Genomic DNA, 16,920 nt, shown 5'->3' with positions numbered 1-16,920 from the left:
AACGATCGTATTCAATGTGACAAAAAAAAGGCTTTGATAATAATTGGAAATTGAACAATCGTATTCAATGTGACACAAAAAGGCTTTTATCCCCTTTTTTGGTCATCGTGCACCGCATGCCTTTACCCTATAATCTCAAAACTATTGGTCGTTGGGGCCAAGGAGAAAAAACTGTAGTAAAGGATGCCCTTTAGCCCCTCCAAAAATGTGTAAATATTGATCAAACTGCCATATTTACATATTTCTAACTTAACTGCAAGTTGACATTTTGCCATATAAGTCAACTGCACTTGTACATAATGTATGCATATATCTTTTAACTTACATCATTAACAATTTGAAGAAAAATTATACATTATTTGATTTACCAAAGTACATGAGAGAATATAGTGACTTTATCGATGAAAACTGACTAGCCAGTTCCAACCGCCTTAGGGCTATTACTTTTCTTCAACAAGATCATCTACCAAATTAACAAACTAACGTCGAAACAACTAAAGCTAACATAACATGTGCAAATTAAACAATGGAACAGAAACTCCCATTGTATAAAATATAAAATGAAAAGTAGGAAGAGAATGAAGCCATTACAAGTCTTTTCAGTATTTATGAAGAGGAATAACAAAAATAATAGCTCAAACATAGTAAGATTGCATAACCACAGCCAGTGAGAGTATTAACGTTACATGGAGATTATTGCTAGTAAATCATTCAGAATTATTGGTACATGAGAGAACACACACCAAACTTGGAAGGCAAGAAAATTAAGGGTTGCACCTCAGAAAATTGATGGTTTTAGAATGATTTCAGCGTTTGCAACACCATACCATCAATATATTCACTCCTCTTCTTCTGCCTCTTCCAGCCAATTCACAAAAGGTTCCAGTGCCTTCACGAAGCTCTGCCTGTTATGTTGCATTTACAATTTCACATTTTGTATGTAAAGACACAAAGGATTAGTAAATAACAAAACAAAGGTGCAGATCAAGGACGAGGATGATGGATATGATTGGCATACCTGCCCTTGGGGTTCGTCCCTTTACGGAACCAATGGAGTATGGTGTCCTCAGCAAGCACATCCTGGTCGTACAGAGACCTTACAATTTCAGGGAAAAGTTTCATCAACTTAGCATCCTCATAACATTGCATCTGAACTTTGTAGATCAGTTCCAGCTCAAGTTTCCCTGTGCTACAGAAGGTATTCAACAGTTGTGCCCATGTTTTCACCTGTGTATAAAGAAAAGGTCAACACTTCAAACATTTCTTTTTTTGTCCATATTTTCAGGCAACAGCTTTTAGAATTTAGATGTAAAGTCTGTTTTAAATAGACTACAAACTAGATATTGGATAACACGCCCAAACCAGCTGCAAACCATTGAACTGATATTAGTGTCTTCGGCAACAAAAGTAACGACACGGGCTCAAGTACCTTCAATTACTCGCATTTCTGTTTCTTCGGTTTATTTGTTTCTAGTTTCCAAGGAAGACACTTAATAACCGTTTCTGTTTCTTCGTTTGTAGATTTTTGAAGAATGTTTCTGGAATTTTGAAAATAGCAAAACCAAGCTCCTTGATTCTGTTTCCAAGTTGTTTTCTCAAAACATATGTAAAAAGCATTGTAACATAAAAGATCTTTTATATTTAGAGAACAATTGACAAAAAATGATTATAAACTAAAGGGTAGAACCTTTCTCTAAGTCAGAGTTGGGCGGCAGAGTTTCAATGAAGTAAGTCCCTTTTACACTGAACCACTTAACACATAGATATGACTGAGAAAGAAGATTCAACAAGGGACAAAATCGTGTCATCTTGGGCTTTTGACCTTGTCGGGATGTTTACGACAGATTATGAGCACTCAACAGTACCTTGAGGTTTCATGGTTCAAACTATTTATAGATACAATTCCAAGGGAAGTAGAAAGATCGTCCAGAAAAATACTGTGTGCTACTTCACACGAGGTTTTTGGTCGAAAAAAGCTTTGGAGAATTGCTTAGAAAGGATCGTAGAGATGCAAACAACATTATTTAGAAGGAAAGTTTCTCCACTACATGGAGCTCTATTTACTCAACAGGAAAATGCAATTCAATTAACCCGTAAGGAACTGAGCGGTGATAAAGATAAATTTTAAGTGAGGGCAGGAGTTGACAGTAAAAGGGGAGGAATGAATTCGAAGATTGGCTTATTGGGGATAATGGAATGGGAAGGCTGATTTCGCTTGCCAGACTTACAGTAGTGGTTTATCTTTATTGTGTTGACGAGAAATGTTTGAAGGAGTTGGGTCATGTGAAAATACTAGGAAGGAAGATATTGGGAATGATAATGGGCTATAGTTACCACTTATTAGTGAAGGCATAGTAGCAATTAGTTACAGGTGACTTAGCCATAAACAAGAGAATTATAATTTTTAGAAGAGAGGATCATTTTAGTGAGTCAATTCTTGGTGGATTGGCAGTGGCTGGTGCGAGGGAGTAGTTTTCGCAAAATAATATTGCAATATTGTAATTTCTTCATTGATATTGCAATATAGTTATTATCTTTAGTGCTTTTTTGTATTTTCTATGTTTAATAATTCAAAATAGAGAAAGAAAAGAAAGCAAAAATGGTTGGTTCTCAACACACACACAAAAGAGGGGAAAAAGTTGGCAGGCCTATTGCCGTGCCAATCAAGGGAACATATGCAAGAGTATGTAAAATTACCTGGCGAAGAGCTGAATTAGCATTCTGCTGTTGGTTCTTTCCAGACCACTGAACAGCATCCATTATGACATCCCACAAAATTCGAACAACTTCGATATCAGGTAAATTGGCATCTCTCATTCGATGCTTCACAGTTTCTATAACTTCAGCAATGTCAGTTTCCTCGGCTATTTGGGTTGTTAAAGCAGATTTCATTTCACTTAGCTTCACATCAAACATTTTTTTGGCATTGTATTCTACCAAGGGTACCAGACCTTCCTTTCTGAAAAATTTAAATAATTGGCTTAATATCCAAGCATCAAATCTCTACTACTAAGAGCAATCAAAACCAATATATAACTTAGATTGCCACTATTTCATGTAATTCTGTAAAAGATAGATATGAAAATAGTGTACAATAAGGCCAGAAATTAACTACACAAATTAAATAATATACTCACGTGAAATGCTCAGAAAAGCCCTCAGCAGATCGCTTAGCAGAGGGAAAGAACTCCAGAAGATTGTCTTCCACTTTCCCCCTCTTCAGGATGGAAATCAAATCATCAAGGCTATTATCCATAAGATATTCCTTGAAAAAGTCAGTTATAAATGAAAGAACTAGCCCTTTGGCCACGAGATTATCCTTAAGCAATGGCTGAAAAACAGTCTCGGGAGGAAGGCCTGATAGTTTCTGTGAGAAGGCAAGAGCTGTGAAAATAGCAAGTTTTTTCCTCTCATTTTCCTCGAAAAACTCCAACGACTGCAGGAATCGTCGCATAACATTTTCAAGATACTTAATGAGAAATGGCCTCCGCCTCAAAATTTTCTGTATGTAGATAACAGATGGTAGAATGGCTTCACGTTTAGGTTCACAGTCAATTATAGAGTATGGATGGCGCTCTCCTTCATCAGGTTTTGTTGTTCCAGGCTGTGTCCGTCCACCAGTGAAAATAACCTGGAAGTATAACATATGTCAGTGGAAACCAAATGCCAATTAGCTGAACTTCCTTACTAATGATAAATCCATAAATGAAAATGCATTTTTACGAATGAAAGGAGAAATGAGATATCTCCACATACAAATTAATTAGATAATTCCAGCTAAAGAAAATACAAGAAACAGTGTTAAGCAGTATAATACACACACACATAGATATAAAATATATTTTAACCGAATAAATTTCACCAACTTGAGATGCCACAGTGAGTGGGCATTGTATGGCAGCCACAAAGTAGTACCATATATTTAAATCAATAATGTACTGCTTTCAGTGGTCCTCTAAGAATATTAGATGTATTTTCAACATACTCAGTTTTGGTAGGATTCCTATTTAAATCACTAACTTCATAATTCTTAGTGTGTTCGCATCCCAGAATTGTAGATATTATCTTTGAGGACAATGCAGTTTGAACCAATTGTTTTTCTTTGTCACTGTTATTTTGAAAAGCTTCAAAGGATTTTTTCTAATAGAAACAACTACTTTCATGGAGGAAAAAATGAAAGAATACAAGGAAATCTAATCCCACAAAACACCTAAAGATAAGGACTCCAACTGAGTAAAATGTTTCCTAAAGAGTAATCACTAATTACAAAATTCCGTCAACATTGAAGCCTATAGAGATACATTAAACCTCACAGGGGCCCAAAGATCATTAGGGTCCTATACACCCTGAACACTCAAATTTCTCTCCCAAAAGAACCCATAACAAAGCGCACACCACTGCAAGCGACAAAAAACAGCCTTTCTCATTGAAAAGTGAATTGAGAAGGAACTTCCTGATTGTATCTAATCTATATTATCCCTCCTGTGAGCATGCGTGAACCCAACTCCAGACAACAAACAGAAACTGCTCCCCTTGGGTTTCGCAAACAACTTCAAAGGAATTCATTAACAAAAGGAACAAGAACAGTCTAAGGGGGTAGAAGGTGCCAGCCTAAGTATGACATGAGGGCCCAAATCAAAGATCTTAGTTGCAAAAAATGCATAATAAAAGATCCAAAAACACAGCTAAGGAGATCTTGACAGATACAAATGTCCTACAAAGAAAATTTTTGTGACGCAAGCCATTTGCCTCAATTTGAGGTGATTCAACTTAAGAGACTGAAGAATTTGTATATGGGGAACATACAAAAGAATCTTAAGAGTTTCTCTTAGTTAATCATATTTCAAGCTTTAATTTAAATAAGTAATTACTATTAGAATCTTTTCCAGCTTGACAAGTTAGGAAATAAAAAATAGCTTCAAACACCTTTTTCCTCCCTTCCCTGAAAACATTCACATTCATATCTCCCGTGACAAACCCAAATGATGTCCAAAATACACTGTCCACACTTGTGAAGACCAATTAGAAAGAACTATTATACTTATTTTCTTTCCTTCATTGATAAAGTCACATCTCCATACTCCAACCTGCTAAATTATATTTTTCCCCAGCCAACCATACCCCCTTGGACCTTAATCATAACTTGCATTCTTAAATAACTTACCCCCCTTGGGCCTTCATCATTACTCACATTCTTAAATAACTCAGATAGCTAAGAAAAACAGACTGAAGACCACTCAATCACTGCAGTGGCTACCCTGGAGTAATCTAATATGAAAACCTTCTCTTTTCTTCAACTTTGAACTCAAACTCCGAAACCAAATAATAAACTATGATAAAATGACTTACGTTCTGCCCTACAGCTACTAGACTCCATCAAATGATATGCAATCTTAAAATCAACCCATTGTGTGAGAAGTGAGATGAAACGCCAGGGTCTCAGGTAGGGCTCCAAGGAGCCAAATTAATTTAAGAACCCAATCACTACTTGACATAGTATGGAAATATGAAGCAAGATCCATCCACACCTCAGTACAATTAATACCACCTGGCATAACTCAGGAAGACTATTCTTAAGCCAGTACCAACCCAAAGAAATAGTATATATGCCAGCATAGCAAAATGAGTCTATGAACAAAAATAGTCAGAGAATATTTGCAGAGCCTACCTACTCGAACATCTCATGGTTAGCTAGAAATATGAAAATTCACGTCAACCACTTCTTACTTGCCAATGGTACTAAGAAGCACCAATGCAAATACAAGTCAGAACGACACAACACAGTAGAGACACAAGCCATTAAAAGAAATTGGACATCAATAAAGCTATAATTTATGAGATAGCCATTCCTACAATTGTCAAGTTGAAGTTCACAATGGAAAAAATAATAATTTGCTGATGATTAGGGTTCAATCAATGTCACCAAATGCTTCTCGGAGAAGGAGTTGGAGAAAATATTAAATTTTCAATCAGCAATGAAGAAACTAAAAAATGACATGAAATGAATTAAGAGTACGTAGTCAAAAAGAATCTGTCAGCAGTTATGATTATGGCAATCTTGTTGTAAAACACTATTGAAGGAATTAAGAACCCAAAAAAGGATGTTCACATCAGACAATATTGAGTCCAGTACTGAAAGTGCGTAAGCATACAACACCATCAAAATGAATACCTCAAAGAAGGTGTCCCCGTATCTTGAGAAGTCAAGTTCTGAAGACTCAATGTTCCTGGCAATGAGTTCCTGTACAAGAAAATCATGCTTAGACAGATAAAATTGTTAATCAACAACATATTTATGCAGAAAAATATCTTGGCTGTCATGAAAGATGGTGCAACAATTACCAAATCACCAGCATTATCCAGATAGATCTGGACCACTGCATCAGAAAAAGACGCAGGGTCCAGCGGTATCGTAATATTCCGTTTGCGGGTCTTAATCCGCGTGCCACTGCCAAGTCAAACAACAAGGGTGAAGGTAAGTAAGACAAGTCAATGATAACAAGAATACATTTCAAAAAAATTAAGCATGTGAAGGCAATATAACATTCCTGAACAACCAAACAGTAGCATCATGCACTAAAATTGGAACAGGAACACAATTTAAGAGCAAACAAAACTGTCACACAGAGATTAAACCTTAGAATTGAAAGAGCATATCCACATACGACACATATAAATAGAAAAAATGCATAATTATTCTCTACTCTGTCAGAATAAGAAACACAATTTCTTACTCTAAAATGGTAACTATCAGAAAAAGGGTGAATAACCAAAACTGACTTCAGTCAAACGGCAGCAAAAGTAAACGACGCCATAGTTCAGTGATCAAGAATGAGACGAAACAATGCAAAGCACTGAAATTGATTAAATGTGAAATACATTCATTTACATTTACACCCTCGGACCATGTAAAAAACTGAATAAATAATGGGAGATACTACTATAAGGTAAACATCAAGGTATCACAATCATTTTTTCCTTTTCTTAGGGATTTTATTGAGATGAGAAGAAGGGGAACACGCATGCAATCTATCTTCTTATCCTTCTAAATGACTGCAAGTTCAGATAATATTCACTAACTAGCTCCACACTACAATACAATGCCTCACTTAACATATCACAAATAACCCAAAAACTCCATGAACAGAATACTGAGAAACCACAGTCAAATACTACAAAGAGAAAAAAATGAACACTCGTGTCAGAACGTAATAACCATCTAAAACACATCAATCATGTCAAGAAAGTTAACAAGAGACTAATTTCATTAAAAGAATAAACAAGGTAGAAGACGATAATAGTAGAACAAGGCTTACCCAAGAGTGGGTTTCTCCTTCGAGCTGCATGTGCAAGAAAACAAGATCCACAAAACATAAAAACGAGTCAGATTACAAAGTAAATAGCGAAAGAAACTTAAATAGAAAAAAACATGCTTTTTTCGTAAGGAGAAGGGAGTAACTGGAGAGTCAAGAAACGCGCTTCTTCTTTTACTAAATATTAAAAAGAACTCTGACTGCGTTAAAAAACTTGAAAATTTGTCGACATCACATCACCAATGGGACTTTTATCTAACTTACAAATTGAAAGTCAAGAAGTTCAAAAAAAAAAAAGAAAATGGAACAGAATTAGCTTAAAGAACTACGTGTCTTTTTTTTACCAAAAGAAAAATAGAGTACGTGCTTACAAAATTAAACCCTAATTAAGTTATTAGTTAAATCTTTTTGGTCCAGACAAACCAATAAACCAGATCCACTATGACCTAGAAAAAATCCGAAAAGTTGATAAGTTAAGAATAAAAGGCGATGGTTAATCCAAGCCAGAAGATCAATACAATACCAAAAATCAAAAATAAAAAGTAAGAAAAACACAAATCAATTATGAGCAAATTGTGCACAAAAAAAGCCCGAATCTGAAACCGCAAGTGACCGAGAGAACAAAGTGAACAGATCCATGGAACCCAAATCGAAATCATCGGCCAGACCTAACGTGACAAAGATTAAAAAAAAAAAATCGATGCAGAGGCAAAAAAAAAAAGAAAGAAAGAAAAGGAAGAGATCGGAACCTCATAAACCAAGACGAGTAAGGATCGGAGGAAGATGAATGAGTCTGTAAAAGTCGCTTGAGTTCGTGGGTAGAAGATGACCGAGAGAGGCCAAAAGGAATAGAGGAAGAGAAAAAGGAGAAAGGAAAACGAGAAATGGGTTGCGAGTGGGGTTATTTATATAGTGAGAGCAGAATGTAATAACCGTGAAATAAGGCGGCCTAATTGTAGTTATGGTCTAAAAGTAAGGGCTATATTGCAAAATTGTAATTATTGTTACGTTATCGCATAATTTCGTACGGTCTTTCGAAGTAGCGTTTGTCAGGTGAGGCGAGTGGGACCCACATTCTACGCGTCGGATCAGGAAATTCGCAAATTTGCAATTCTTTTGTATTTTGGGTGAACCCGTAAATGCCTCGATGGTTTTCTTTTTATTTATTATTATTAAAATTATATTTTTATAGCTTATCGGTCTAATATATATCTATCTATCTTGTATAAATGGACTAAAGGGAGAAACACTCATTTTCTTCTTTTATCTCTCTTTCCTTACCTGTTTTTCTCGTTATAACTATATAGAACAATTTTAAAAACGAAAAATGTCTACTTACTCAAATGAAAAATATAAAAAGTGTCCTAATCAATACGTGATTAATCGATCACATATGCATGTGCAATTTTTCTTTTAAATGATCATGGTACTTGATCTACACAATCTTATCATGATACGACATCGTGTAGAAAATTATACACGATCACGTATCAAGATCTAAACGATTATGTATCAAATCTAAACAATCTTGGTTCATGATAATGTACCAAAATTATTTATATTTATTACATAAGATCGTGTACCAATATCTATTAGATTTGGTACACGATCGTATACCAAGATCTAAATAATTTTTGTTCAAGATTATTTACATTTTGTACACAATCTTGAATCAATATCGTTTAGATCTATAAGAGAAAATATATGAGAGATGACGAATATGGTTTATCAAGTGAAATTTTGAATAAGTGAAAAAAGAAAGGAAAAAAATTATGAGAGAAGACGAAAAAAGAAGAATTTCTAGAAAAGAAAATGAAAAAATCACGAACAAGAACAAGTGAGAATATGAAGTAGTAATATGAAGAGTAGAGGAACAAACCGTAAAAAAGGATAAAATAAAAATGAAAAATCCTTCGCAATATTTAAGAGCAAATTTATGAAAATGGTAACTATAGCCCATTATCATTCCCAATATCTTCCTTTTTTTTATTTTGTTACGCGTCTCGTAAATATTTCTATGTTTTATTATATTTATGAAAATTACCCTTATAATTTAACATTTAAATTATTAAATAAATGAGAACCATAAACTTTCATTCAAACCTTTTTTTAAAAAAAAAAAAACTTTTTCTATTTTAGTATAGATTTGAATAACGAAATAATTATACATTCAATATATCTCACGTTGAAAACAATTGCCAATGATCTCTTTTTTCTAGATTAAACCTCTCATTATTAAGTAACTCTTTTCTTTTCTTTTTTTCTTTTCTTTTTTTCTTTTCTTTTCTTTTTTTCTTCTTTTTTTCTTTTCTCCGTTCTCTTCTCTCTTTCTTTATAGTCAATTTCTTTTATTCCTTTATTCTCTCTAATTTGTTTTGGTAAAATTTTTGTTTTGCCAAAATTTTTGTTTGTAGTATTACAATATTTAAGTCTTTTCTTTGTTTAGTAGCATCATTTTTTGTGAGGCAAACTTGACTTTATAAGTTATGCTTGTATCTTTTTAGTTTTAAATTTATATTTATACTAACTAAAACAATTACGAGGAAAAACATTTGACATTGTTTTGGCCTATTTTTAAAGATAAAGATATCTCATATGTCAGAATGTGTGTGGGCTTTCAAAATATTTGTTCAGAAAAACCTAAGGAGAGATCTTTATTTATATTATGTTTGAAAGATATTAGTGATTGATTTACTATATAGTAAGATAGAATCACTTAAGTACAGAAGGATGAAATTGAGTTGTAAATTCTGTACTTTTGATCATAAGGATGTAATTATGATTCATATTTCAAAGTAATACAAAATTCTAATCTCAGGTCAAGGACACCCAGATTTAGATGTTGAGTCATCGAACTAGTTAAAAATGTCTTGTGTTCCTGCTGCTTTTGCTTACTGCTTATTTTGTTGTATCTTTAGTTATTAATTGGAGTATCTACTCAAAGTACATTTGTTGTCATATTCAATGTTTTATCATCATATTTTTCTTGGCATTTAAGTGAGATTTTTTTTCCAATTAGATTTCTTTAAAAAGAAATAACAATTGCAATAATATATAAATCACCTTAAAAGAAAAATTCTATTTATACATACTTAGGGTTATCGGGGAGCAACATGCGTTTCCCCCTTTTGCCCTTTTCGTAGAAAACCATTCCATTATTTTTTCTTTTCAAATTATGAAAAGAATATTATACAAGACATAAAAAGAAAAATAATTTTAAAACGTTTTTTTATATATTTCTTAATAATATACGTGAAAAAAAATGTCTTAGAAAACATTTAGTGTCTGTTTGCTAAAGAATCTGAATTTTGTTTTATGTTTTTAGATTCGTTCAACAAATATGTGTTTGACAGACTATTCGAATTTCGTATTTTAATATTGTTTGACAAACTAAGCATGGTTTGTATGAATGGGTTGTTAAGCCTTTTGGCTTAACTAATCCACCCAGTACTTTTATGAGACTTATGAACCATGTTGGCATGTACTGCATGAATTTTTAGGAGAGTTTGTACTGCATGAATTTTTAGGAGAGTTTGTTGTGTTTTACTTTGATGGCATCCTAATATATTCTAAGACACTAGAGAGGATCATGTTATGCATGTTAGGTGTGTTCTAGATGTACTTAGGAAGGCAAAAGTTTTATGCTAATCTAAAAAAGTATTGTTTTTGCATGGAAAAGGTAAATTTTCTAGGTTTTGTAGTTTCTAAACATCGAGTGGAAGTTGATTAATTATGACCTAAACCTAAGAATGCTAGTGAGACTAGAAGTCTTTATGCTTAGTTGGCTTTTATAGGAGGTTCATTAGAGATTTTAGTTTCATAGTTGCACCAACTTAATGAACATATTAAGAAGAATGTAAAATTTGAGTGGGGACAAGCACAAGAATGTGCTTTCAATGATTTGAAAGATAAGCTATGTAATGCACCTTTGCTTACCTTACCTAATTTTGAGCTAACATTTGAATTCAATTTTGAAATTGAGTGCGATGATAGTGGAAAAGGGTTTGGAGAAATTTTAATGCAGGAACAAAGACCGTTGATGCACTTTAGTGAGAAGTTGAATAGAGCTACCTTGAACTATCCTACCTATGACAAGGAGCTTTATGTCTTAGTGAGAGCAATGCAAACTTGGCAACATTACTTGTGGCCAAAGGAGTTTGTTATCCATATTGATCACCAAAGCTTATAACACTTAAAGGGCCAACAAAAGCTTAATCAAAGACATGCAAAATGGTTTGAGTTCATTGAAACTTTTCCTTATCTCTAGTATGTCTTGCTAAACTCCCTTCACAATAGGTTTCTTGGATTTGAACATATTAAAGCATTATATACACAAGACACTTATTTTGTACTTATTGTTGAAAATCTCAAGAAAAAAATGTGTTGTGTCTGATTATATGTTGTTTGATGGGTTTCTGCTTATGAAGAATAAGCTTTGCATTCCCACTTGTTTTATTCGAGAGTTGTTAGTTAAAGAGCCACATGAGAGAGGCTTAATGGAACATTTTGGGATCACTAAATCATATGACATGTTAAGTGAACGTTTATATTGGTCAATGAAACATGTACATAAAGTGTGTGAGAGATGTATTGCATGTAAGGAAGCTAAGTCTAAGTCTAAATCTAAATCACATGGATTGTATTTACCTTTACTAACTCCTAATGAAACTTAGATATTTCGATGGATCTTTTATTGGGTTTATCTCAATCTAAGAGGGGGACATATAACATTTTTGAGGTAGTTGATATGTTTACCAAAATGGTTCATTTTATTGCATGTAATAAAACCAATGATGCTAAACATGTGGTCAACTTGTTCTTTAAGGGTGTAGTTAAATTGCATGTCATTCCTAAAAGCATTGTTAGTGATAGATATGTGAAATTCTTAAGTCATTTTTAGAAAGTACTTTGGAACAAAATTGGTATTAAGTCAGTCTACTCTACTGCGTGTCATCCTTAGATTGATGGACAAATTGAGGTAGTTAATAGGATGATGGAGACTATGTTTAGAGCTTTCATAGATAAAAATACCAAAACTTGAGAGGATTTTCTACCATTAATTGAATTTGCATACAACAGGATTGTTTAGTGTCACTAAATATTCACCATTTGAGATTGTGTATGCTTTTAACTCTTTAACACCTATTGACTTGTTGTCCTTTCCTTCTAATGAGGTGGTGAATTTTCAAGCTGATGAGAAGGTGACTACCATAAGGGAGCTCCATAAAGAGGTTAAAGAAAGAACTGGTTAGAAGCAAAATGCCAAGGTAGCCAAGAAGATTAACAAACACCGAAAACCCATGATATTTAAGGAAGAAGATTTAGTTTAGGATCATCTTCAAAAGGAAAGATTTCCACATCAACGAGATTTGAAGTTAAACCCAAAAAGAGGTACCTTTTCAAGTGATGAAAAAAATTAATGGCAATGCCTATCAGATTGGTCTTTCAAGGTAAATAGTGTGTGAGTGCTACTTTTAATGTTTCTAACTTAACTTCTTTTGATGCAGATAATTAGCTTGATTCGAGGATGAATCCTTCAAAAGCGAAAGAATATCATATGAATGAGGACACCCTTGTGTTACCTCCAGGACCAATCACATGTCCAAGAGCCAAAAAACTACCACTAGCATTGAATTCTCACATTCAAGAGAAGATAAACTAAATTATAGATATACGAGCAACAACAAATGATCAAACAATTTATAATTGTAGTCAATTGAGGCTATATGTCACACCCCCTTACAGACTCTCTTTTCTAAGCTTAAGAGATGGTGTGAAGCCAAAACTACCGTTCTTCTCTTACTGACATTCGTTGACCCTAACCAAACTTCAAACTTTAACTTATGCACCGGAAACATCTAAACATCCAGATAACACATTAAGGTTTTTAATTCAAACTATACTTACTCATATAATAGACTTATCTTAGTAGTGCAGGCCATAATATAACACACTAAGGCTTTTAATTCAATATAACAGTCTTAAGTGGAAAAAAATATTTGTTCCAACTAAGGGTAACATATCACCAACCAAAATAACAAGAGTTTAGAATTTTGATGAACTTAAGGCATACTCCTAACTAACTCCAAAACCTCTATAATCAATATATATAAACCAAAATGCATGTTCAAAGTATGTGACATATTATGACAGAAACTAGTATTCTACAGCTGGCAAGCAACAATAGGTCAGACATAGAGAATCTATGCTACTAAAGGTTATAACGTATAAGTAATTTCAAGTAGTGACTGTACAGTATTAATGTATTCACTGCATACAGTATTATAAATCTAATTATACTACGTTCGAGGGGAACAAGATAGATGTGGATACGATGATTATGCGTAATCTGAACTCAGTTTTATTTAGGCAAGATGGAGGAAGGAATATTTGTGCAATTTTGACATGTTACAAAGTCAAATAATTGATTGAGGTAATACAAATCATTTGTTATTTTAAAAATTAGGATGAGCCTCCTCTTGGCGCCTTCACCATACTTGCTCGCCTTTTGAGATGCAAATACTCGAAATTACCATATGATTTATATCTAATCTGTCATACCCCATCCTAGAGCTCCTCCTCGCTAGGCCTAAGACAATAGCGTGAAGCCGACCAACATCGTTCTCCTCCTAATGATACCTATTAACCCTACTTAACCTAAATCTTAAACTATCTCTTAAACAAGAACATACACACTGCGAAAAACATGGAAAACCTGAAAAATATAAAACTTCATAAATCATCTTCAGATTCATCCAATCTATAGACAACCTGTTTAAACAAGTCTTATATAGATATGAATAAAATCAGAGTCTCAACCACACAACGCTATTACATAAAACAACTCAAGAGTACTCCTTTACTAGTCTATTAGAGACACAATAACTAAATCTTTTACTAACTTAATTACAACCCAAAAATGCATGAATAGAAGGACTCGTACTAAAAGATATTAAATCAAATTTCTCAAAGAGTAGGCAGATTTATAGTTAGGCGTCAGAACCACAATCTCTACCTGTAAGGAAAATAAAATATTAAAGAGTGAGCAATGAAGCCCCGTGAGTGACAACTTTTAAAAACAAAATAAGTTTATAAATCTATGAGCAAATAAATAAACTTAGCAAAGCAACTCATTTCTCAAAGCATAACTTTTAAACTTTTCTCTTTAATTGATTTCTTGTTATACCTTGACTTTTTGTATATCTACGAGACAAAGCTTTAGGCATCAGTAGTACCTTATCTCGTTATAGCTAAAATGAAATGGAAAGTCTAGGCTTCTGTTGGACTTGTGGGGTGTTTTGCCTTCATTATATCGTTCATAAAACTCAATCATAAATATATATCATGTTAGGTTCTACTAATGCGACTAATACAAGCGTCTAGGCGAGGATTACATGATAAAAGATGCAAATCGTACTTATGTGTTGCTTCATGCATGATTAACGTTTAGTACAAGTTTTCCTAATGCTTTTCCAAGTGTAAGTGAAGCGAGAGGTTTTCTAGGTAAGCCAGGGTCGAACACAGGGAATTTCTATCAAAGCTTCATTATAACGCTTACTTTTCAACCAGGCGGTATAAATTCTATACAATGCAATAAAAGAAAATTAAACTCTTTGTTTTAAAAAGTAAGACTCGTAATTTAAATTATTACCAATTTAATTCAATAGGAATTTTTATTTATTTATTATTTTTTTTGAAGTAAGGCATTGATTGGAAAGTTATTGGTATTTTATAAGTCTGTTCCTCTTTACAACTTCAATTCTTATCACTGCTTCAGACATGAGAGTTATGTTCTTCTTTGTATATATTTTCAAATGTTGTCTATGTCTTAGCAATAACATTGGAGTTTGTTTTAAATTCTTTTAAATTATAACTTTACATTGTCAAGATGTAGATCGGGAAATCATTGGTATTCGATAAATTCATTCCTCTCCGCAGCTTTAACTCTTATCACCGCTTCAAACATAAGAGTTATGATCTTCATTAATGTTGTCCACGCCTGTAACATGCAACAACATTGAAGTTTCATATTGTTTTGCAATTTAAACACATGTTGATGAACGCATAAGTCATACCTCTCACCCTTAAATTAAGAGGCAGCAAGGTTCTTGGTTATAAGATCATTAAAGAAAGCTTCAAAAGCTAGGCTTGAAGTAAAACTTGCTCGGCTTTAGACTTTATGAAATGTTTCTAAGTATGGTTCATTAAAGTTGAGTTTCAACATGATTTAGAATTTCTCTCAAGTGTTTGCCTCAAATAAATGATCATTGAAGTATAAGAGTGTAGCATCAAAGAAAGGGAATATAGTTGCTGAGAATATATTAAAAAGAGTTATCGCATGAAAACCAAAAAAAATTCTCCAACATGTTAATGTGTTACAATGCGTAGACGTTTACAAAGTGTGTTGTATGAAATTGGAAAAGAAGATTAAAAAAAAACAGCCTTGAATTAATAATATACTGCATGGTCATCCTCTAGGAGGCGATGGAACCATGTCGCCTGAAAATCTAAGTGTTTGTCGAAGTTCCCTTGGAATAGTTGGGGCATGTATGCACTGAGCAATTGCATAGTGGATGTAATTCATTAATGCACGAAAGTGGGTGTCCTCCCTCTTAGCTTGTCAACTTGCAAACTCTCTGCTTTCTTCTAAGTGATGCAAGAGTTGTTGTTGTTGCCTTTGTGGCTCAGTGGTCTATTCAACCTGATGTAAAACAAGTTCATGAAGCATTGTTTGGTCTTGGCCAATAGACGTTTGGCTTTTACCAGATGTTTTGAACCGCTGCTCCAAGCTTTGTTGTTGAAACATCAACACATCCTAATTGGCTGAGATCACATCAACTTGTTGACTCAGTGACTCAATGATCTCATCACGTAAAATGTTCTTGAGTCCATCCATGCCCTCATCCAAATAATCAGAGCAGCGGATAACACATTTTCTATCTCATCATGTTCCACTTTTTGGTGGAGTGGGTCATTAACAAGAGGAGAACTAAGAGGGAATGACTCAAAGTTATCATGAGGTTAAAGAGGTTTAGTATTATCACGTGGTGGGATGAAGGGTAATTAAATCTAAGCCAAGACCATTTAATTCATCTATTTTTTTTCAAAATCATCTACACCAAAATTTTCATCTTCAACTAGTTCAATATGTGGAAGTAGATTAGTCTTAGGTTGAGGTGATTGAAGAGGAAGCAATGAGAGTATTAAGGTAGGATGGAGAGGGATTATTAGGTCATGGGTTATGGATTCAGTTGTTTTGGGTGGTTTTTCAAGCACTTCCACCGCTTTTGTTTTCTTCTCTACTGTCTTGGTCAGTCTGTGTCGCTTGGTAGGGAGTGGTGATTCCATACCTATCAATATTTCTCATTTTTTGGGAAGCCAATACATCGATTTATATACTATATTGGTGATTCATTAGTAGGCTTAACTTAAGAATGTAACCTGATTGTGGTTGTACTCCTCTTTATATGAAGTAAACACATCAACTTTTAAATTTGATGCACTTTATTATTATATTGAAGCTTGATTGTTGCCTTGGGGAGTTCAACCCTTTTGAAGTTTGTAACTTTTAGGAGTGTGTTTGATCCTAGTTAAGATGAGAGTTTCT

The 16,920-nt window shown here is 33.7% G+C and overlaps 1 protein-coding gene across 3 annotated transcripts; it reads right to left on the bottom strand.

Annotated features, from left to right (window-relative positions):
- Positions 1 to 631: 631 nt before the first annotated feature.
- On the bottom strand, positions 632 to 8,252 carry LOC103485807 (uncharacterized). 3 transcript variants are annotated; one of them, XM_051084537.1, is made up of 9 exons: positions 8,063 to 8,218; positions 7,917 to 7,981; positions 7,317 to 7,340; positions 6,343 to 6,448; positions 6,173 to 6,241; positions 3,138 to 3,631; positions 2,698 to 2,959; positions 1,019 to 1,227; positions 632 to 905 (listed from the first exon to the last, which is right to left on the bottom strand). In XM_051084537.1, the coding sequence occupies exons 2-9, from the start codon at positions 7,970 to 7,972 to the stop codon at positions 839 to 841; spliced, it is 1,287 nt and encodes a 428-aa protein (XP_050940494.1). In that variant the 5' UTR covers positions 7,973 to 7,981; positions 8,063 to 8,218; the 3' UTR covers positions 632 to 838. The 3 variants fall into 3 exon arrangements, with proteins under 3 accessions (XP_050940494.1, XP_008441730.2, XP_050940493.1); XM_008443508.3 differs by lacking the exon at positions 7,917 to 7,981 and having other exon boundaries at positions 8,063 to 8,252; XM_051084536.1 differs by lacking the exon at positions 7,917 to 7,981 and having other exon boundaries at positions 632 to 901; positions 8,063 to 8,216.
- Between the last annotated feature and the right edge of the window lie 8,668 nt (positions 8,253 to 16,920).

This window comes from Cucumis melo, chromosome 5, assembly GCF_025177605.1.
Source record: "Cucumis melo cultivar AY chromosome 5, USDA_Cmelo_AY_1.0, whole genome shotgun sequence".
In the NCBI taxonomy this organism is placed as follows: Eukaryota; Viridiplantae; Streptophyta; class Magnoliopsida; order Cucurbitales; family Cucurbitaceae; genus Cucumis; species Cucumis melo.
The sequence above is the reverse complement of the archived record's forward strand: the minus strand, read 5'-3'. Positions and strand labels throughout refer to the sequence as shown.

What these genes read in the sequence shown, in the direction of transcription:
- LOC103485807 (XM_051084537.1), bottom strand. Translation starts at nt 7,972, where the DNA reads ATGATTTCGATTTGGGTTCCATGGATCTGTTCACTTTGTTCTCTCGGT. An exon ending in CTAATTCAGCTCTTCGCCAG is followed by an intron (nt 1,228 to 2,697) that starts GTAATTTTACAT and finishes CTTTATACACAG; the next exon opens with GTGAAAACATGGGCACAACT. An exon ending in GGGACGAACCCCAAGGGCAG is followed by an intron (nt 906 to 1,018) that starts GTATGCCAATCA and finishes GCAACATAACAG; the next exon opens with GCAGAGCTTCGTGAAGGCAC.